General features: G+C 38.6%; 1 protein-coding gene across 1 annotated transcript in view; it reads left to right on the forward strand.

Annotated features, from left to right (window-relative positions):
• The first annotated feature begins 23,393 nt into the window (after window positions 1–23,393).
• Window positions 23,394–24,460, forward strand: part of LOC764176 (corticotropin-releasing factor receptor 2) — a 35,881-nt gene continuing 34,814 nt past the window's right edge. The window contains exon 1 of the mRNA XM_030990752.1: window positions 23,394–23,557. Coding sequence (XP_030846612.1) covers window positions 23,419–23,557 — 139 coding nt within the window. The 5' untranslated portion in view covers window positions 23,394–23,418. The remainder of the gene's footprint in view (window positions 23,558–24,460) is intronic.

Below are 24,460 nucleotides of genomic sequence, written 5' to 3' on the forward strand. Positions count from 1 at the left end.
TGGAAAAGAAGAAGAAGAAGAAAGAGGAAGAGGAGGAGAACAAGAAAAAAAAATGATACGAATAAGATGAACAGAAAAGGAATAAGAAGAAGACAAAGACGAAGAAGGTGAACAGAAAAGGAAGAAGAAGAAGAAGAAGAAGAAGAAGAAGAAGAAGAAGAAGAAGAAGAAGAAGAAGAAGAAGAACAAGAATAACAAGAAGAAGAAGAAGAAGAAGATGAAGAAGAACAAGAAGAACAAGAAGAAAACTGAAAAGAAGAGGAAGAATACAACATTTAATCACAACCAAATCTTAAAACTAGGTATAGTTTTATTCGGTTTGTAATCGGTTTCATGAGTCGACTGATGTATGAGTACTGATGTTCAACAAGCTAACGTGACTAAATGTCCGTTCAACTGTGAAATTTAAATTGAAATGAGTGCATTTATTTTCTGGCCATATACTCTGAAAACGTAATCAGGTGAAGACATTATCAGGGAAAGTAATTAGGGGCGGTGTTAGGGGGGAAATGGTTGAATGTCCATATTTCCCGTATGAATTTCCACCAAACAATTTGAACATAAATTCAGATAAGCATGATAACTTTATGGTGTCTTTTAATAGAGATAATTGGTGCTAAAGAAAATATCAACGAATAGCAACGATATTAAACAGACATACTTTTCGTCTAGAACTGATCCGAAGTCAGACAATATTAGTGGAATCGAAAAAAACAAGGAAACGTGTCTGGTTTCGTTGTAGTCTTCGATGTCTTTGTTGTGGGGGTGGTGTGGGGGGGGGGGCGGTTAATCGCCAGTACTTAACGATGGATGTCCTACACAGAATGAATACTCTTCTGATGTTTATGTCATTTATATTATGCCTTGTGCAACAGACACTTTCCATAAAGCCCCATACGTATGCAAAACAGCTCAGGAGACACCCCCAGATTTGCCTCCTTATATCATACTTTTCACGGCTTGTGAATGTCATCAAATATATATGTATTCCCGCCCCCTCGGGCAATGCAGCGAACGTTGCATAAGTCAGAAAAGCTGTTTGCTACGAGCATATCGCATATTGAAGTCAAAGACCCTACTTTTCATGATGCCTACCTGTGTATGACTACATGTATGTGTGATCAATATCAAGATGGTTGTGCTGTTGCTTTACGACAATTCTGATTCGGCTTTGCCACCTTGTCTGTCTACCTCAATGTCATATCAAGGTTTATGCACATCATTTGCGAGAAGTCATTAAAGGTAATACAACGTTTTGGTATGGGGTCATGAATTTGGTTCAAACTAATATATTGGAAGCATATGCGATTTTACAATATTCAATGATCGTTGTCGTGGTTGAAATTGAGTCTAAAGTGATGAAATTGTAAATAATAAACTCTTTATGTTGTATAGCTCCCTCTCAAGTTCAAGATAATAATTTAGCTTGCAAACCATGTTTCTTGACTAAAATCGCTTCCCGCTTGGGAATTATATGTCACAACTGCATATTTTGATATTTTCATCGTCGCAGCTACCATTGGATGGCCGTATAAGCTATTTGAAATATTAACATTTACCGGGAGCACCGGTAAATTTGTATATTCATTTTTCTCGAAAGCAGAAGTGTTTAAGGGGCTAAGTTTTTTAGTGCTTATATTACATCCTCAGAGGCATCCAAATATATAAACATTTTAAAGAATCGCTATCCTGCCATTTCAAAATATCCCAAAACTTGTTATTACCTTTAAGGGGCTAAATTTGCTAGTGCTTTTAATTCTTCCACAAAGGCATCCAAACATATTAAAATGCTAAAAATTACTTTCTATCCAATTTTCCAAATTTTCCTAAATTTTGCATTACCTTTAGGTACAAAATATTTCCAGTGGCCGCGGAGAATAAAAGGGGTGTCGCTTCGTCTTGGTAGATACACTTTTTACATTTTTATTTCGATTGTATTATTTGTTATATAAATTATATATATATACATATACATGTATCTATACATACTTATGATAATTTACACTCGGAGTACAAAACACGTTACATTGATCCTTTGATGACCCAACATTGACTCAAGTGTCACTGTCTCCAGGCTAATTTCGTGAAAGATTGGATGTATAGGAATTCAATCAGTGTGAGCATTGACCACAGGGCAATTCTGGGGGGGGGGGGGGGGAGGGAGAATGTGTCAGTTCGTATACTATTTACGACAGTTATCCTTCCGTTAGCCGTTTTGAACTCAGTCTTTTCCCGTTGTGCCTCATTTTATCATTTTGATTTGTTTTTGACCGAGGGCGTGCAAGGTAATCCCGCCTAGACAAACAGAATGACACCGGGTCGTACGGTCATGGGCGCTTCCCGTTCCATTATATTCATGTTTGTGCAGATTTTACCTGGCGGCGGTGCCACACTGCTGCATAGTTTCATCCATGTTCTTCGCTTCTAATTGACTGCCGAAATTCAATTGCGCTCGTCCAATCTCTGTAAGAGCCGCGTATCAGCTGCGGAGACTGTCATGCTCTCCCTTCGGCCCTCTCATCATCTTCGTCGTCGAACATTCATCGTGTGAGAGAAGGAAAGTTTATCCGAAAAATTGAGCATGGTCTTGATTTTAGGGAGCGAATTCCATATCTTCAAGTCAAGCCCCATGCGTAAGGCGATGCGTATTCGATATGTTGGTGTGCAGCTGTCGATAATGCCTGAATGAGAGGGAAAAGGACGAATTATTATCATAGCCGAGTCAGGAAAGAGAGAGAGAGAGAGAGAGAGAGAGAGAGAGAGAGAAAAAAACAAACAATGATTGTATGCACTCAACCACTTTCCTATCTCTGTCTGTCCTCTCGAATGTTTTACCCATGTCTCTATCTCTCACCTACCCATTATTTCCCTCTCACTCTCTCTCTCTCTCTCTCTCTCTCTCTCTCTCTCTCTCTCTCTTCCTCCTCTCTATCTCTCTCTTTATCTCTTTTTCTATCTATCTATCTATGTCCTTTTCCATTTTCATCTCAGCCATTCCTATATGCTTACACGCTGTTCCCTAAAGAAGGGTTATTATAATTGAATGAATTTTACTTTATCTGTTTAGCATTACGATTGATTGTTGTGAAAAAAGTTCACAAACATTAATTATAAATGTGTGATTTAAGGTGACTCCCCAACCCCCCCCCCCCCCAGCAAATAAAAATGATAATAACATCAACAAAACATTTTTTTTATGATCTAAAGTAGATATGGACTTACTGTAGATAATAACACTCTCTCTCTCTCTCTCTCTCTCTTTCTTTCTCTCTCTCTCTCTTTCTCTCTCTTTCTCTCTCTCCCTCTCTTTATCTCTCTCTCTCTGTCTTTCCTTTTCCCCCTCTCTTTCTCTCTCTCTCTCTCTCTCTCCATCTCACCCTCTATCTATGCACCTCCCTCTCTCTCTCTCTCCCTCTCTCGTCCTCTCTCTCGCCGCCCCTTTCACACGTCCGTCATCCCATTCTTACTTTCTTTTTCTTTTAAATTTTCTTCTTCTCACCCTCTATCTATGCACCTCCCTCTCTATCTCCCCTCTCTCGTCCTCTCTCTCGCCGCCCCTTTCACACGTCCGTCATCCCATTCTTAATTTCTTTTTCTTTTAAATTTTCTTCTTCTCCCCTCCCTTTCACTCTTCTTTTCACTCGTGCATGGCTAGACCATCAGACTGTCATTAATTTTATCGGCGAATAAACACATCTTACAACGAGGTGTGAATACAGTAATTCTTGATAAACAAGCGCCTAAGAATATCTTGTCATATCCACATCTTAAGTTTACACCTTTTATTAATGTGTTCATATATTTTCGGTATTTTGTTTTAATACTTATATTTAACTAATTAAATGCCATCCTTTCCCCGAATGGCAAAACGATCACATAGGTTTCCCAAAATGAATGCAAAGCTGATCAAAATGTATTGTCATATAAAACGCCAAGATGGCAAGCCATGGACGATTTTGTCGAATAAGCTTTACGAAAAATGACAGATGTAAAACACAAAAAACCTTCAAAATTACTTTCATTAATCTTGCTTGATATTATGAATTTTAACCAATTATAGCAAATCCTGGAATTTCCACTCTATTTCTCCATAAACGTGTTTATCTCTTTATAATATAAAACATCTTCATCTTCTGTCCAGCACTCAATAGATTATTTCTTAATTTCCTGTCGTAAGTTAAAGTCAAAATGCCAATTATTCTGGATTTCAATAATCACTAACGTGTCCGGCTCATGTATTTTCTCGTCACTATAGCAAGTCATATTGCTTCAAAACTTGTTATGGTAATCGCAGCTGCGTCTTGTTTTTAAAAGTTCGAGATATCTGATAATTGCCTGTCAGTAGTTGAATTTAAAGCAAAATTATTTTTTTTCGAATTTGTATTCATGTATTCTTTCATATCCTCTTGTTTATCCGGATGCACCCATAAGCTGGTTTAGCGCAGTTAGATATCATTATTTTTTTCTTCTAATTCAAATATTGTCAATTCTCCTCCACACCCATCCAACAGCGGTTTCTAACGTTTTCATTTTCTGTTCATGTTCTTTTTCTTTAATTCCAGGTTCATCAGTTTGTGTTGTGATGTTTTCATTTTTTATTTATTTATTGTTTAAATATTAAATCACGCCTTTGTTACTACTTTGTATTAGCTGTTGGCGCGGGGCGGATGGATACATGCAAACTAGAATCGAATGGAACAAAAATATACACACTTGCAGGCCCGAATTTCAATTTTCAATACAGATTATTTAAAATGTATTTGAACGTACAGACAGAACACTTTTTGAAGAATGGGGGTAGGGTGGGCGGGAATAGAATTCCCCTGTCCCATTCGTAATCGCATTTTTTTCTTCCACAGCTACATGTATGTATACCTTGTTGTTGTTGTTTTAAGCTGTTTTTTAAGGCTAAACATTGTTTAAGCGATGCATTTAAAAGAGCACATGTGTACATACATTTTCTAAACCTTTTCAAGGACAATGAGACTACGCTTCCCTAGGAAAAGACAGACTTCCTTAACATCGAAACGCTGATATTTAAGAGTTCGCTCGATGTCACAGCGTCAACCCTTCCGTTTTTGAAGGCCTCAACACGAACCAATAATCTATTCCCAAATTGTCGCTTTTCGCATGACTAGGCGCATTTGATATGCCTATTGAATTTCGATCAGAAAGGAGTCAACGAAATGAAATGATCATTAACATTAAAGAGATGGTCGTTTATCAAACAAAGTAAATCAAATCAAATCAAACGGAAAATGAAATAAAAAACCAAACCAATAATATAATCTTAAACCTACTCTCCCTAATGACGATATGTATCCGTTGCACATATCTTGGTGAATAAGATACTTATTGGTGAATGGGCTACCCTGTCAAAAGATTAGAAATAAATAAATACAATATATTAAAGCTAAAGACCAGTTATGGTCATGCGATTGCATTGTGAAAGAAACATTGTGAAATCGATCAGAAAAGGTTGATCATCTAGCATAGATGTACTGCAAGGTTCTGGAATCATCAAAATGATAAGAATTTGGCCAAGTCTTCATAAAGTTAGAATCACTGTACACAGAAAGATGTATATGGGACTACACACACGTGCGCGACACGTGCATTTCATTTTTTGAAATTGGGGCGTTTCCAATACTGGTCTTTACCTTTAATATCAGTGACAAACATACCGCGTTTGCAGAGACGCTCAAGAAACAAAATCAAACACAATTTAAATACTAATAGCATAGTGTATATCACATAGAAATCATGTTCAGAAGGCATCACCATGTACGCACATCGAATTTGCCTTAAGATTGTTTATCGAAAATCTCCTTTTCATCGTGTTGCATCAACATCTGAGTCGTTGAACTACATTCAGAAGCAAATAATCACATTTTTTTCATTTCCGACAATGTTTTCTGTCATTTTTCATCCTTAAAATACAACTTTGGCACAACATCAAGAAGCGATGCGTTACCTCACGTAAGCCCCTAACGCAAAACATTTATCAAGATAATCAGGAATTGTCGAGTGAGAAATGATTCGCGCGTGATGTATATATCACCCTCACGTTAAATTCCAATTTCGTTGCGGAATTCAAACCGCGAAATCTGATTCACTTTACGTCACTTGCCTTTGCTTTGCATACGGGTAATGTTCATTTAATACATAAGATTCAGTAACGATTTGGCTGCACGCCTCGGTAAATTTGTGATCCAGAGACGCACACTCTAGAATTGTGGTATTCGTCTGCCTTGCGTCATCAGCGAGATTTGTATATTTTAGCGATCGTCTGCAGTGACATGGAACACTGCCGGCATCCGTGGTTTTCATATGATTTGTCGGAGGGAATTGTCCAATTGGCGTATTTCCGTTACGAGAGTCCTTTGTTTACGTTAGGACATTGCTGTAGACTTGGACAAGTTATGGAAACTACGTCAATTCTGTTTTTCTGGACAGAAAAATTGACTCTAATTTTGTAATGAACCGTGTTTCGTAACTTTGAAGTCAACGTCATTCAGGGTATGAATATGAAAAAAATAACTGAGATGAAATATGGGGAGGGAGAGAATGGGGGAGATGGATATGATGGCAAATAAATAAAAAGAGAAAACGGAGGGGGATGTGGCAATCATGAATGGAGATTAATGAACACGAGTGCCCCCGACAACAACAAATTTATTATTTAAAAAAAAAAAAATAATAATAATAATAAATAAATAAATGAATAAATAAATAAATAGATAAATAAATAATTATTAAAACAAATTAGAAATAATTAATTTAAGAGGACAGGATACAACGTAACGATTATTTCTACTGGTAGTATGTTGGTCTGTCGATGAAATGCATTTGAGACTTCTCTTCGTTCTATGTTTTTTAGAAGCCACATAGTCAGAAAGGAACTTGGCGTTTGCCCCCTTCCGCATTCATGAAGATGGATCGGCGCCCCCACAACACAGTTATATAAACATTGAACAGGTATTTTTGCAAACATAATAAAATGAATAATTGACAATTGAATTTTTCAAGACGAAATCGGCCATGAGGGCCCTTTCTCTTGGCAAGTCGATGAATTCATGAATTATTTTGCAGAGCGTAATTATTCGAGCGCTTTGGTGTCCTTCGCTTCACGCCTATCTAGACGGAGCTAAGCGTGTCTTCAATCACCGATCCGTTCACACTCGTAGGATAAGAAGGTCCTTAGCCGGGTCGCCGGAAATAAGAGAGTGTGAGGAAGGACCAACGTATGGATTTCCATATTATTGATAATAACAAGAAAAAGTCAGATATTCATGATAAATCCTGGATAATAGCTGACTAATGAAAAGAAAAGGACCATTTCAGTGTTTTGTGCACGATTTTACTGTTACAGTATTTCCATGTCAAACCCTTCCTATGGATAACTAAGCTGACGTCACTTTTTTGTGTGTGAATGGGGTTGATGGCTGCCGGTGAAATGCAATTATTTTGAAGACCTTAGGGATGACTCATTGGGATATTGGTTTCGAGGGAAATGATACAAGAAAATTAGAAGTTGTAAAGCCGCAGCAGCTTTCCGTGTTGATATTTCAGTAAACCCGCTCGTTCAAATAGATGGGTCAATTTACATTTGGTATCATATCTTTGTCAGGGTCGCCATTTTTTCATGTCATCATCCACAAATGACAGAGTTCTTGTTCTTAAAGCCTCACTGCACTATCGAATTGCGCCCTCTATATAGCAAACAATGCCTAATCGGTGACCATTGATCCCCATGGTCCCCTTTTTCTTATGTTAATTGAGAGCTTCTTTGATGAGATAACCACCTGTCAGTGACCACGCAGGGAGGTATAATCCCTCTTGGTCAAAACTAGTGCAGATACGCTTTAAACGATACAAACAGGATGTAAATAACAGTGTACGTGAACTGTAAATTCCTGTATAGAAGTAGATATACTGACCACGTTGACTTGATAAATATTAATACGACTGATGTATTATTTTGCTTATTGATTGATTGACTAGATTATTGGTGAAACGCTACCGTCTTGTATTTACCCGAATGAGTGATAAACGGATGATCGATTTGTTGGTTGATTGATGTTTTGATTAGATTGCTAAGCACTACGGTAAAGGATATAGCGCACTGGCGTTGACTTACGTCATAAGTGCGTTATGCAGTTTGCAAATAAGGCGTCGTTTCAATTTGCGTTAGTACCCACAATGATTAAAGGCTCTGAAAGAAAACGAACAAATGTGCTAGTTATTCAACTCAGTGTTTGCATTGTCCATTTTGCAATAACAAATAAGATATTACTTTAGTATGACGTAAGACAATGCCATTCACCGACGCATTACTACGTCAGAAAATGACGCACTTTGACAAATGGACATTACATTGCTGGATCATGGATTCACCAATTTGACATTAATCTTATGATTACCATTGTATCAAAACATGCAAAAGGTTTATGAGGTATTGTTGCTTCACGCCGGTTGGATTATCTTATTTATCATCCAATAACTATCAACTTGGTCTAAGTTAAACGAACGGTAAACATATTTTGGGCAGGTCTGAGCTATTATGTCCAATACGTCACCGACAACATAATAAAGGTAAAGTATGATGATATATGGGTGGCTCTAGGGGTGGCCCTAGACAGAGCTAGGAATACACCAAATTCAAAGTGAAATTACATTTTTTCGGTAAATACATAATTCATCAATCTGACAATGCTTCGTAAAGTGTGGGACACAAATAATCATATACATTGGCTTTGCCCACTTATCTTAACAATACATCTCTTCCCTCCGATGTTTTCATTTCGGTGTAAACTTCGCTGAAGGTGCCACGTGTGTAGGTAACACACCATCCTTCTTGATTAAAAAGTGTTGTCTGTCGCCGTGCCTCTAGACAGCGGCATGGTCGGGTTGAGTAATAGTATGCAATGCCCTTTAATAATAAGCCTTGCTTCTTCAGCGATCAACACTAATCATGAAGCTTGCGGTGGAAGGTGAACCAGGGCCCTCGAATCATGTATTATTCACCAAACCCCAAGAGAACCTCCACATGCGGTATCCTCATCAGAATAAAAACAAACAAAAGGAAACTACAAAGAAGAAGAAATCCCAGTTTCCTAGACTCTTGCGATCATGACCGAGGTGTGGAGTCGACTGATTTATTTAAGGATTTCATGCGAATTGAAAGCATCCTTCTGCTTTGATTGCGTTCGGCTTTTGATCATCGGTCATATATGAATTGCAAAGTTGGTTAAACGTTGTCGATTTCGAATTCGGATGAAGAGTTTCTTGCTATTCACGCGTTGGTCGTTGACCTTTTGGTGATTTTTCCCCGATTGTAAAGTCAAAGTAATGGAAATGAGGATGGTCTTATCGGGGAAGTAGCGAATCTCACATAGTCATTATTTGTCTCCACACTTGTTGGCCCTGATTTGCCATGTACGTTTAGATATCTTGAGGTTTTCATGATAATTTCCCCAATTCCTGTCTAGAAAAGGCCATTAATAGGAAATCACCTTTTATTTTCGAACTGATGTCATCACGGACTGATATGACAGATGCTTTAATATTTTGTGTTACTATATATTTTCCGTTTCTATTTTGTCTGTATTTTATTATATTTATATTTTTAAAAGATAGTTGATCTTTTAATTTTCATTTCACAAGGCAACATTAACATTGATGCATGCAGTCTTCTACCATCACTGCAACTATTTGCTCACGACTTTCAGATATCAAAATCAATTCATCGCTACGTGTATAGGTTGATCCACGTCTAAATAAATTTGCCAATTAGGTCGCTTCACACCGTCTATCTCTCCATAACCGAGGTCTTAACGAATATTGGTGTGATGCACAATAGCTAGGTATCACAAGCTCAAACCATGCTGCTCTTAATCATGATTATTTTGTATCTCTTATCGAACTTCTCCCACTCGATCGCGAAGCAGGCGACAGAGGTCGATAATTATTCAAGTATACACTACGCATTAACTTTGCAGTCAATCGCGCCGGGTTTCGACGAACGTGAGCGGAATCCCGCCCAACAACAAGTCCCCGTTCCCGCGTTCCAGATCACGGCAAGCTAGACACGCATGAACAAATAAAAGACCCACTGTAATTAAAACCGATTTCCTCACACCTTGCACCATGAAATGTAATGACTTTAGATCAGACAATCGTTACCATGGCAGCGACGATCAATACGTGGCGGTATCGCTATTTTTAAGGCCAGCATCATTTTTTGTATATATACCTCACTCTCGAATTATTTTTCTGGGGCGTATAATCACCTTATCGATGTGCTCTCAATTATTCAATATAAGATGTTCCGACAGCAATCTCCGTGACCTATTTCTAATATTCCCATCGGGGCCTGCACATGAATTGCGACACATATCCCAATATATCCTAAATGAATTTAGCGTACGTATCCTGATTTGTGACTATATTCAACTCAATAAAGGCTTGTTGAGCAAAACAATGTTTTTAAAAATGTCATTGCATTATAATACATTCCCATGAAGACTTTCTGGAAAAAATAGCGAATCTTCACGTTCTTATTGGCTTTCTATTTTACAAAATGGAATTATTTCAGTTAGAATAATAACGAAGGATTATATTGCCTTCTGCAAATCAGCTCTATGGATGTTTAATGTATTCATTAGTTTATTGGCGGAATGGTTGCTTTGAGAAATACAATGACTTTCCAAAAGATAAACTTTTCTGTCTTGATTAGCTCCACGACAACCCTTTAAAGCCCCAATGCACTACTTATGGCTACTAGCTTGCGCCCTCTATATATCAAACAATGTATAATCGGTGCCTGTTGGTCCCCCCCCCCCCAATGATCCCCTTTTTCTTATGTTAATTGAGAGCTGATTTGATGAGATAACCAGCCCCGTCAGTGGCCTTGCATGGAGGTCTAATCCCCACAGGCCGAACTAGTGCAGACGGGCTTTAACGCCGGTATAAATTAATCTTGCATTGGAAACAGTTGACAAAATATTGAAGCCTTCGGTATACATAATATCCCATGTTAAATTACAATGTGCCAAAGGAATATTATTTTTTGCCGCATATAAAGAGTTAATTTAGGGCATATGAACATAATCATCTTGGGTTTGAAAACTTATAAAACAATAGATATTTCATCTTGAATGTCTTCAAATGTCTGTACTGGATTTTCGACTGAAAAAGGGGAATCGATTACCTCATAACATCAAATATTGTTACACTTACTCCTCCAGAGGAAAATTGTAGCAGAGGAAAATTATATGGTGCGGCATATAAAGAGTTAAAGGAAACCAAAACCTTCATACTAAGTTACTTTTATTGTAAAGCTTAAGATATTTGAAAAATATCAGTGAAAATTTGAACAAAATCGGGCAAGTAATAAGGAAGTAAGAGCTTAATGACTAGTCACTAGAGGGCGGTATTCAATTTGATGACATCATCTGTGGACAACTCTCCATGCCTTTTGTACATCAAATTTCATGTTTTTCCTTCTTTCTTGTGATTGAGATAATGTACTCCCCCGAAAGCAAGATATAGAATGCAAAATGATATTCTACTTCACATATTGTGAAGTCGGATCAAGAACACAAATAAATACGAAGAAAACGAAAAAAATGTGAAATTTTATGTACTAAAGGCATGGAGAGTTGTTCACAGATGATGTCATCAAATTGAATACCGCCCTCTAGTGACTAGTCATTTCAAAAAGCTCTTACTTCCTTATTCCTTGCCCGATTTTGTTCAAATTTTCACTGATTTTATTCAAATCTTTTAAACTTTACAATAAAAGTAACTTAGTATGAAGGTTATGGTTTCCTTTAATTTATGGCACATGAACTGTGTAATCTTAGGTTTGAAAACTTATAAAATAATAGATATTACATCTTGAATGTCTTCGAATGTCTGTACTGGATTTTCTTTAAAGACCGTCAATACTACTGGGCCAGAAGGGATTAGACCACACAGCGAGGTCACTGACAGGTGGCTATCTCATTAACTCAGCTCTCAACTAACATAATAAAAAGAGGATCATGGGGGACCAACAGGCACCGATTGGGGAAGTTGTCTATATAGAGGAAGCAAGTAGGTACAAGTAGGACAGTGGGGCTTTAAAGAAAGGGAATCGATAACCTCATAACCTCAAACCTTGTCACTATCCCCTCCTCTGGCTCCCAGCGGAACCCCCTTGATCGACATAGGCACGTGATCACGCACAAGGTCGGTTAGTCAAACCAAACTGTCAGGTGACAATAGTTCCTACCCTGTCGATCCATCAACCCTGAATGACGGGGTTTCATCAAATGAAACCTGGCCAGATTTAAGCTATAAGATGAACATGATGAAAGTGAAAATAAGGTCACCCCCAAAAGGGTGAAGATCGTGTTAAAAACAGGGGAGGGGTGGGGCAGCATTGCCGTGGTTTGAGGGCATAATCATCATTTAGTTGTGACGAATGAGAGCCAACCTGTCACTTGCAAATATGTTATAGAAATAAAAGCATATTTTTAAAACCTTACAAATATTTTGAGTCTGATATTTTAAAATTCGGGCTTTAAATGCATTCCTAAATACTCGACACAACTGGTTGGAAGTCACATAACAAACCATTAAAAATCAAACAAACACAGAAAATAGCGGGTTTTACATGTTTTAGAAAGATATTGAGAGGTTAATGTAATTGCATTCATTCAGATACGATCTGGACATTAAGTGCGCACAATCTAATGACTGTTCACGTTATGCGTTTACAAAGGGCATCGCATCCCTACAGACTCTTCAACATCAAAAAGGAGAAAATTGTTCGTCTCCCTTCAGACAGCGATAGTCTGCATTATATTATAGGACGTACATATGAACTGATACAAAATTGGGTCACATAGGCATGAGAAGACGGTTAAGTATACATTCCTTTTAGGTTTGCTTCAAGCTTCTATTTTTGCCACTCAAATCAAATGCGACGCTGTTGAAAGTAAGAGGCATTTATTTCAGCTTTTGGAAATGGACGTGAGGGCCTGTCTCCTCGTTACAATCTCCGTCTACCCTTTTGTTCACAGCCGCAGGTCCAGAGCTAACGCGCTTACGGCTTCTCTTTTATGCTTTCGCAGTAAGATTTATCTCGAGTGCTGTTGATTCTACTGAAGTTGTATCCCTACAAGTATGGAAATAATAAACGTCTTTTCAGACGGAAGATGTGCCTTTGATTCCATTTTAACACCAGAGGCGTCTTTTTGAAGAAAATGCGATTGGTTTTTAATCGCGTTTTCTTTCGCTTGAAGACTTTATTTTCGCTAGTTTATATGATAGGCAAATTTTGTCTCCACCATAATATACTCTTTATAATGTATATAGATACAGTTTAAGCTTGCAAACTTTGAAATTTTCGATGAAAAAAAATTGTGAGCTCCGTATTTGATTGTGTTTAGAGGCCACCGTACCCCCGTTGAGTGCGATCCGATTTGTAAAATTTTCTTATATCATTAGGTATGTAATTATGAAAATTTTAGAAGAAAATATATCATTTGATTTGAAGCGTTGATGAGACCATAATTTGTGCTACATTGCTATTGAATATCTACATTCTGCTGTTTCAATAAAATGCATGGAAATGCCATTTGCAGCAAACAAGCAAGTACATCTTTGCCAAGTAACTGATATGACTGTTTAAAAGGAAAAATATCCGTTTTACTACTAATTTGCATGTCATTATGCATTGCTTTCAGTGAAGAACACCAACATGAATACAAAATCTGAAATACGATATAAAAAAAGGGGTGAATAAACATGGATACTTCTCATATAAAAGGAAATTCCGAAAAGCAAGATGAATCCGTCATATTACCCGGAAATATTTTGGGTTCTCTCAAGAACAAGAAACGGTCATTGCCTGAGGCACGACTGAAATGCTCACTGCTTGTTTGTTTTCTGCTAGAAATTGGCATGGGCATCCGCCTGGTGGGGTATTTTAGTTCAATGACTTTCGAGGGCGTTGCTGGAGGATTGAATAAGAGGGGATGTGCCCTCCGCCTCCTCTTTAAAGATAAAGTTGAGTTCTGGTCTTGTCATTAAATTGTGAAAAACACGTTGTGGAATTGATCAAAAAAGGTTGATCATTTAGCATAGACCTCTATAAGTATTGGTTTATAGTGTAAGGTTCTGGAATCATCAAAATGATAAGAAATTTAGCCCAGTCTTGGTAAAGTTACAAGCACTGTACACAGAAAGATTTATATGGGACTACACTAACATTTGGCATAAAAATCCGTCCCGATTGTTATGATGTTACATGCCATATTTAGAATATTAAGGCAGCTAACCCTATGGAACTCAACCTTCTCTTTAAATAAAAATTCGTCGGCAAATACGGTTTTTATTTGTTTTAGGCTGTCGATAATTACATTTTCCGATTTGATTCCTTGGAAATGTATATACAGCTACGATGTTGGCAACATTAGTCTACCCTACTTCCCCCCCCCCCCCATTCGAAATGGTATGGAGCCGCCCCTAATGACTTTCTGAAATCGTCGCAGTTGTGTGGATACTTCGATCTATTTGCATTGATGTCCGGTTGAAGTAAGGATGAAAATGTGAGCGGAAAGATAAGGTTTCTCCATCGTGCAGTGTCATTTCTATTTTCTATTTATCCGTCTGCCTGAATGCGCCCGCGCGCTCTCTCTCTCTCTCTCTCTCTGTCTCTCACACCACTACCCACAATATCCCGATCTCTCTCTCAATGTTAATGTTTTTTGCCTTTCTATTTCTTGCCTTAGCACAATCTTCCTTTCTCTCTCTCTCTCTTTCTCTTTCTCTTCCTGGAGTCAATAGCCCTTTTTATTTGCATACACAATTTGTGTAGTTTAAAGTAGCCACACGAAGAATCAAAGTGTTTTGAATTGATGCAAATCTCATATCATTGCGAAGGGAAAGCTTTGCCGATCAAATACAACAACTCTTCTCTTCAAAATATGTTTGGGGCCCGCAGTAATCAACTCTCAAAAATGTTAGTTTTGAGATCCAGATTTTCTGCCTTCAGCGGTCCCTTGTAGAGCGTCAATATTTGTGACGTCACAAACGGGACACGGCTGGCACTATAAACATGACGAACAAAGAAAGCGGACAAAATATACAGGTCCTCAGGTAGACAAGGGAACATCCCTTCACTGCTATTATGTAAAAAGGTGAATATGCATGTGACACCTGTTCTACATAATAGCAGTGAAGGGATGTTCCTTTGTCTACCTGAGGAACTGTATATTTTGTCCGCTTTCTTTGTCAGTCATATTTATAGTGTGGCTAGCTGCATACTGCTACACGACACTGAGCTGTTCGTCCAGTGTGTGACGTCACTATTTAGAGCTCGCTACGCTTGTGTGTTTGACTTACGTTCAGGGGCGTTCGGGGGTCTAAGGAGGGTCTTGAAAAATTGCATTTTACGCCTTTCCATGATATCTATATGATTTCTCAGCAAATTGTTCATGTTTAACAAGAGAAAATCTTTCCATCCATATGTAATTTGTTCTTATTATGAGTTGTTAGTGAATTTCTTTGTGTAGCTCCTTTAACCATCTCTCTATATATTTATCCAATTGCCACTGTCTCATTCGTTCTCAATCGCCCTCTCTCTCTTTCTCTCTCTCTCTCTCTCTCTCTCTCTCATGTCTGTCTCTATGTGTCTGTCTCTCTCCCTCCTCTCCCTCGCTCTTGCTCTCCCTGTCTATCCTTTCTTCTTTGTTCCCATTCTGCTCCCCTCCTTATACACACCTTTTCATTATTTCATTCTTGTCCTCTCCTTTTGAATGTATTCCATCGCTCGATCTCCTCCTCTCCCTCGCCGAATCAATTTACTCGGCAAACAACGATTTCGCCCCTTGGACTTGGGAATTCCAAAGCTGCAATTATATTCAGACCTCGGTCCACACAGGTGTCATTCACTCAATAATGTGTTTGCCTTTCTTATTTCAGCCATCACCAATCGCTTTACCTCCACATCAAGTCCGATCTTTGGCAGTTGATGATGACCACCCGGCCTTTTCTTCGAATTAAAATAGGTTGAAGTTCATATAGACATAGACGCGAGCCTTGTCTATTTTTGACTGAAGAGCGCACACAGTTAAAACGCCCCTCTTGTTTTCCATCTATCTTTAGAATAATTTTACTTTTTAACTTTTCGAACTCTCCTTTTATATCTCAAACAAACTTCTTGATTGCGAAATCGATTAAGACCAGCGGGCCACTCTCCTATTCGACGTTTTGGCCGCTCAAAAGAAATTTACTCTGGTTTATTTTCAGACTTTGAAATGTTATCGCTCAAACTTAATCCGTGAAGGGACCACCGCGAAATCAGCGTAACTTCTTAATAACCTGTGATAAAAGGTCATCCTTAATACGGCCACAATGTCGGATTACTGATTGCACAGGGTGTACCAATCAATCGCTAAAAGGTAAGCCAAGCCTGTCGTTAAAGTTTCATCCCTCCAAACATTGGCGGGAAGAAAAGGGATAAAAACGGCCTCCTCTTCGAATGTCACGTGGTCGGTGTCGTCTGCGCGGAAGGTGGGTCTAACGAGAGTCGGTCGAAAGAAAAAGAAAAAAAAAATCAATGGCTTCGGCTCGGTTTCAACCGCGCGGAAAGGAATTGCGCGGCGGCGGAAAGATACCGGGAGCAAAAATGCTGAGATGTGCCTTCTACCTTTCCTCACCTGTACAAGCTCTTCTGTCTGTCTTTGAAACTCGAACTTGGTTCCCGATCCCTCTGCCGTCTGTCTGTCCTTAGTCCGTCGCTACCTATTTGTGCTTCGACTTTTTTCCGTTATCGGATTTGTTATAGAATAACAGGTTTGGTTTCGGAATGCTCTGAGTCATGGCGCGACTAGTGATATGTTTTTGACCATACCATAATATAAATCCTATGTTGTTGCATTTTCCTTTCTATCAGAATAACATGTCACTGTCAATGTCTTAAGTGAGTAGAGCCAGTTTCTGAGTTCTGCAAATCCCTCGAAGGTGTTGATTTAAAGCCTCGGCTATATTTCGGTGAAAGGGGGAGTATGCTTCTATTCTTCCTTTACTCTCCGAATCGCTTTCATGTCTTATATGGTGGATTCACACTGATAAACAACATGCGTTGTTGTGGCAAAAGTGGATGTAGGCATGTTCCAAGTTTGTTGAACTATTTAGATAGTGGACCTTAATTGGCAACAGAGCATAATCACTTTAAACGGAGATACATGTAGGTATGTGGTGACGTGTGCCTGCGAATTTGATTCAAAGCATTTATTATCACATGCTATTACTCAGGGCCGTAGCCAGAGTTTGATGTTTGGGGGCACATACTTATAATTGATCGACGTCCTGGGGAGGGGTCTAAACAAGTTCAACCGATCTTTGAGAAAAAAAAATTGCCGTCCCCCCGTGCCCAAGTAGCTACGTGCCTGGCTATTAGTACTGTAAGAGTTCAACATGTTTTGAGAGATCCGCCTGTCAATATGCTATTAACTAGCTGACATACCATCCAATATCTGACTGCTGTGTTTACCACAGAAAATGGAAAAACATGGAACAAAGTGCTGACTGCATATCCAGTCAAGTCGCTGTACTTGTCAAAATAGCATCAACAGAGTCGCCACAAAGTCATAACACAAATAAAGCTGAGATTGTCTTGGTAGATCGCCAAACGATGACTGTCTCTATCCACTGTATACAGAGCAAGTCGGACCAGTATCTTCCCCGGATGTAAACATACCAGTGTTCCTATCCAAGCCTATCTGATGCAAGTGTATAGCCTACAGTTCCAGTTATTATGCACTTCCAATAGGCATAGACGAAAGAAAACAAAATATTTCGCTGAGTATATAGCACTCGTTTTCAGTGCGTGCTCTTGGGCGGCGCCAGTAACGTAATCAAAGTTAGATGTGAACGTACTATCCAAATATTTTAAGAATTAAACAAATAAGAAATACCCTTTTTTTTTGGCAATCCTGATCGGGTTGTTAATCTTAATCTTGTTCTGATAGTTATAGCTGAAAAATTGAAAGGAAAACGCCCCCCCCCCCTTCCCACTATAAAAAGCCCTATCTTCACCAGATGTGAACATACTCGTAGTTTGTTTTATTTGGTTACCCTTTTGATTAGTTAGACGTGAATAATCAGTGGGTAGCTATTTGGAGCGGTATGCTGGTATCGGTGACACGAAACCTCAGTCAATTTGTTTTGTCAGTTTTTGTTTGTTTGGGGGGGGGGAGGAGCGGGATGGGGAAAAAAAGAAAAAAAGGAGGGGAGATTCACGTGAAAAGAAGGCGAAGGCCATCCATATCATTATGTATTTGTTTTTCCGTATGTTATCCAATGTGCAGTCCCTCCCCCCCCCCCCCCCGATCAACTGGAAGTACCCTCTCAGTGACGACCCAGGCCTATACACTACGCCATTGTGAATTATATCTATACATTATACTTGGAATAGGGGTAGAATGCAGCCGGTAACGTGGCTAAGCAAAATGACAAAATGACGTTAAAGTACATACAAGAGGAACTTGTGCCCATTATCCGTATTGCACGATTGTTTCATATTAATATACAAACAAAATGAAGAAACCACAAGGGAAAAGACACACACAATAAGAGACAGGATATAAAGCCCTCTTGGTAGTATTCATAGGCTTACATTAATCACAAGTCTATTTTAACATCGAAATTGTGTTGGGCCTTCATGAAAAAAATAATTATTATCGTTATATATTAAAGATAAACTTAAGAACTGGTAATGCGATTGCATTGTGAAAGAAAAGGTGTGGAAAGGATCAGAAACAGTTGATCATGTAGCATGTAAGTATTGGTGTGCACTGCAAGGTTCTGGAGTCATCAAAATCATAATAAATTTGACCGAGTCTTGGTAAAGTAACAAGCGCTGTACACGGAAAGCTATATATGGGACAACACACATGGTGTCGGGGCTGGTACTACCTTGATTTCCTTGTCTTTCTATGCTCATTACTCAGCCAGTATACATTTTCTACCAAAATTGTTTGGCACAGTCATGTTTGTAATCTTGAACATTCAGTGTAAGTTTCGTTTGATTCTGTGAGAACTCAAGTTATCTTTAATCAGAGAAATACAAATTGCAGTTGCCGGGTCGTTCTGCTCGATTGCATTACATTTCTTTTAATCGCGACCTTTAACAAGACTGTCCCTTTCAATAGCCTCTGACCTCAATGCGAAAATAATATCATCATGGTCTGACCTCTTTTACCCTGTGGCACTCGAACGAATCTACAGACTAAAAAATAATAATCTCGGCCTTTGGTGGTTTCGTTATAAATAGCTTTGAGATCATCTAAGGGACGAGAGTTCTTGAAAATTTCCAGTGCCATGAACATCAGAAACTTGATTTGTCAAAAGACCAGCCATTCCCTAGGGGAAGCCAGCGATGCGAGCAGTCGTATCTCGCGGGAACGCTCCCCGGGAATTCTGAATCAACAACCCTGCCAATCGCCCTACTACCACACGGTCTTTTTTAAAACTGTGTTTTTGGAGCTCCCCCTGTCTTTGCTTTTTGTTGCTTCTTCGCCATTCCTTTCTTGCCTTTTTTTGTCTGTGTTTTTTTTTCAATATCTCTGAGATTACTTTTAGATCCATTTCTTAATTACACGAGACTCTTCTCAATTTCATGTTTTGTTCTTCTTTTTGTTTTCGTTCTTTTTCTTTGTTATTTTTTTCATTTTTTCGTTGTTTTTTTAATTTTCTTGTTTGCAACCACACCTTTACTATTCAGCTTTTTAAATGTATTAACCCTTTTCTCACTCGTCTTTATTTTCGTATATATTTTCTCGGTATTCCTGCATTGTAATATATAATCATTTTATTATCGTTATTTGTACTTCTTAAATAGGTAAATGTTTGATAGAATGACTTAGACGTGAATCATTGAATAACAATTTAAACATCAAGATGCAGCCACCACTTATTTCAAATCAACTTCAAGCTATTGTACTTTTCATATACCTACTCCGGCTAGTGCTAAGCCAGTTCTCAAAGAATATCTGCCATAGATTTAAAATAATTTTCATTTATATTCTGGCCGTTGCAGAAAACATTCAAGATTAGCCGACCTTGTGATCTGCACTAGTGAGTGTTGTTATTATAAACCAATTTTTGTTGCGTGTGATTAAACCAGGATCATGAAATTTCAACCCGAGCAGCAACTGCAATATTGTGCATGCATTCGTTTGATGTTTCTGGACGGTCTAATATTCTGTCAAGGACGTAAACACAACATTGTAGTCTGACGTTAAATAATTAATCAAATAATATAGTTCCAACTCAACACCGTGAACTACTTACCTCAATGCAGCATGGTGTGTTTCCAACGAGAAAAAAAATCATAAAAATAACTACAACAACAACAACTGCAACATGGTCCATGCATCCTTGCGGTGTTTCTGGACAGGATAATATTTTGCCAAGGACATGAACTGCAGAAACCCGATGCATACGGTGTCGTCTTTCCCAGCCCTTTGGCCAGGTTTCAATGTAAACACAAACCCTTGATATACATGAAGTATCATATTTCTAATAACATCATATTCGATAGATTTAATTATTATTTAAAGTGATTTGCTCTCGGCGGTCAATCCTATGTGCTTCCAGTGTATTACCTTGTATTACTTTTTGCAAATTTGCCGGATGCCCTTTTGGCGAAGTGTGCATGTCAGGTCTGCATAGCGATAGGCTTTTCTGTCTGTTGTTGGTGTAGAGGGAAGGCCTATGGATGGTTTTGTATTCGAATACTTAGAATGATTGATATTTCATAATTATCAATTTCAATAGCTTTCATTAAATTAAGGAACAAATCAATTGACCATGTCATCGCAAACAACACCAAATATATGTTTTTAGTTTTAAAATAATTGAAATTGAACAAATTTTAACCCCCACATGCGTTCGTAATTTTTCGTTCAATGTAAGAATATTAAACAATGTGGCATAGACGAGTATTCATATTTGTAGTTTTAGGCCAGTTAACACTTAAGGCAAAGTATTTACAACTTAGGTTTACTAATACAAATTCAATTAATATTGCTTAATGAATTCGGAAGGCAGGCAGACTGATTATAAGAAATGATGTTTTACAACGTAATTCCAATGGCGATGAATAATCACCTACCAACATGGTCGGTCTTGAGCGATTAATTGTATGATTTCGTTGATGAAATTCTCTGTGTAAACACCAGCCTTGTTTGTTTTGGCTCCAAACTGACATGACTGAGAGCAATTTTACCCATGAATTCAGACTTTGGGGCTACCGCTTTGTTGATTGTGAACATAGCGAAAGTGCTATACTTCATTACCCCGTAGTCCATTACCATCTCTCCAGGCCCCCCCCCCCCCCCAACCCATGCTGTATGACTCTCCCCTCCTTCTACAAAATGTTTTCACTTTTTCAATATCTTCTAGTAGCTTTAATCATGGACTTACCGCCTTTTAATTGAATTCCCAGATCTTAAAGGCATCGTTTAACAATGCTAAACCTGAGATGCATGGCCCTACGTGTTATGAGTGTCTGCGATAAGGTGTAATACTAAAGCCCTAACAAAATTGCGCTTCAAAATGATCATGAAGTGCCTCAAAAAAGTAAAACACTTTGAGTGACCGGTTTTACTATTCTCATTTTTCCCAATTGACCGTCGTAATATAAAAACCGTTAGAAATTTCCCATCATAAATATCTTGATAATCAGACAGGCGATCGGCGTGTAAAAGCCATGGGATTCCTGACTGACCTAAAGGATTATAATTGTGATTGCAGCATGAGCTAAATCCAGCATTTTGTTTCAGAATCTGAGGCAATGTTACCGAGTCACTTTAAGTGGAACATCGCGATGCACTACATTAACACATCGGCTAATTAAGATGCAATAACATTGAAGAGTAGAGCGACCGAATTGAGATTAAAAGCTGAATGATGGAGATGAGACCTAAATAGGTGTGGCGGTATGATCCTTTCTCCTTTGACGGTTAAAGGCTTGCCCTCCTTCTCATTAACCCCAGACAATATGCAAGTCTGATGAAGGAATTCCTATCTTGGTCTCTTGCAGCTAGCACTGAAGAAGAAAACAGATGCTGGCTAGATATCAAGAAAGAGAGTCCTTGGTTATTGTTTGAGAAGGCCTGTGTGTGTTTTTTGGGGGGCACAAACCATCCTGAGAACCATGTCTTAATTGTCAGATTTATAGGTTAAGGCTTGCACATTATGTCCTGTTTATTATATCTAGCTGCTTTTTACATACATTTTAAAGCTATTTTTTGTTTTTAAAGTTTGAATCAATAAGCTAAGGACGTTCTATTTAATTCAAATGTCTGAGCAGAGTTTGAGAATGAAACATGTCGCACACCCCGTTCCAAACTTCTCCTGAGTATATCAAACGATTGTACGAATCTTAAAACCTTCCCGGCCTGTCAGAATCAGATCAATACTGTTGTTCGAGAATACCTATCGATTTTGATTGGTTCCACTGAGATTTAGTACCCTGGATAGCCCCCAATCGGGCTGTATAAGACCCTCTAGTTGTGACCCGGATATTTGGCGTCAAGCGTTGAATCATGGGTAACTCAATCTACAGCTCAAATCCTCATGAAAGGCAAAGATGTAACATATATGCCGCTGTCTATACTTTTCAAGCAATGTGCCTTTCTAGACATTATGCCTTCTTTTTGATATACCTCTGATACCTCTTTCTAGGCCTCTGATTGGTCAAAACTGCAGGCATGACATTCGTTACTGACTGCTTGGCAGTAGCTGCATCACAGAACAACATCCCCCTTAAAGGGATCGTGTAACAATGTTAATTCTGAGATACACGGCCCTACGTGTTATCAGTGTCTGCGATATAATGTAATATTGAAGCCCTAAAAAAAATGCGCTTCAAAATGATCAAGAAGTGCCTGAAAAAAGTAAACAATCTTTGAGTGACCGGTTTTACCATACTCGTTTCCCCCAAATGAGTGTATTGTTATGAAAACCGTAAACGGTTTTCAAAATTTGTAATTACAAATATAAATATCTTGATAATCAGACAGGCGATCGGCTTGTAAAAGTCACGGGGTTATTGACTGACCTAAAGGTTTATAATTATCATTGCAGCATGAGCTAAATCCAGAATTTTGTTTAAGAATCTGAGACAAAGTTACCGGATCCCTTTAAGCCGTATTCCGTATTAAGTGCTCTATAAATCCAGATTAATTATTACATTGTATTATAACTACCATCACTATTATCCAAATTCCAAAAATTAGCCCAAAATGTTATAGTTTCAAAAAGGATACCATCGCTAATTATTGATCTTGTTAACACTGTTATCTTTTCATTTTTTTTTTCTCGTAGATGCTGCAGACGTTGATAACCATTGCGGTGATGGCCGGGGGAGTGCCTGCCGTCAGCTCGCAGGACATGGAAAGCTCTTTCGGTAACGAAGGCATGTTGAGGAACGAACAGGACTGCCTAGATAGTTTCGTCAACTATACCTTTGTAGACGATGACCCTCCCTATCACGGTAAGAGCAATATTAGTTTCGTTCATAGGAACTCCCTTCGAAACATCGGGAATGGGGTAACGGCATTGCGCGCACAGGAGCTGACGGGAGAGTGGTGGTGGGGGAGGGGGGGGGGTGGAGGGAAAAGGGGAGACCCCTCCATTCTCCCCCCCCCCCCCCCGATCGCTAAAAAAAAAAAAAAAAAAAAAAAAAAAAATGGCATGTACCTGCATTTTTATGTGCCAACAAATAAAATTCAAGGAATAAAAAGACATAATAACAGAAAAAAGCAAACTAAACGATTATTGTTCTCCCTGATGGCCCTGCAATCATATTATTACAGTGTATAACGGCTTTAGCCGATCGAGCTACCATAATAGCGCGCTTAATTATTCAAGGAATGTCTTTTATTTGTTATTCAAACCACAGCTAATGTGTGGTTTCCGCCTGACATCTTAACATACAAATATTCCAATTGCGTAGGTATAAGTGCATTGCGGTTTGGCGCTGGAAACCAGTGGAAAGTGGCGCGTTGACCCAGAATACATTTGAACATAATCGAAATGATATCAGGCTTAAATAACTGGGGGATTAATTATCCCCGCTGTATTGACCGTGGTTTGATATCCGAAAAATGTGATTATTCACACTTTCTTTGCCATCGTCGGCACCGTGGGAGGGGTGGAGGAGGCGTACTGCCGCCTCGGCGTTCGGGCTGTTTTGTCCTTGGAATAGAAAATAGGATTATACATTATTCATGGTGTCGTCAAGAGGCAAATTCAATTTGTCGCTCAATTTGAGTCGGAATCAATTGACATTTTTTTTACCCCAAAGCCGCCATTATCGATTTGGGGATATATATATCCGCTGGGAGTAAATAACCATATATTTTCGATGCAGCACATTGTGGAGAATGAAGAGCTT

Source organism: Strongylocentrotus purpuratus, unplaced genomic scaffold (assembly GCF_000002235.5).
Source record: "Strongylocentrotus purpuratus isolate Spur 01 unplaced genomic scaffold, Spur_5.0 spur5_scaffold_19, whole genome shotgun sequence".
In the NCBI taxonomy this organism is placed as follows: domain Eukaryota; kingdom Metazoa; phylum Echinodermata; class Echinoidea; order Camarodonta; family Strongylocentrotidae; genus Strongylocentrotus; species Strongylocentrotus purpuratus.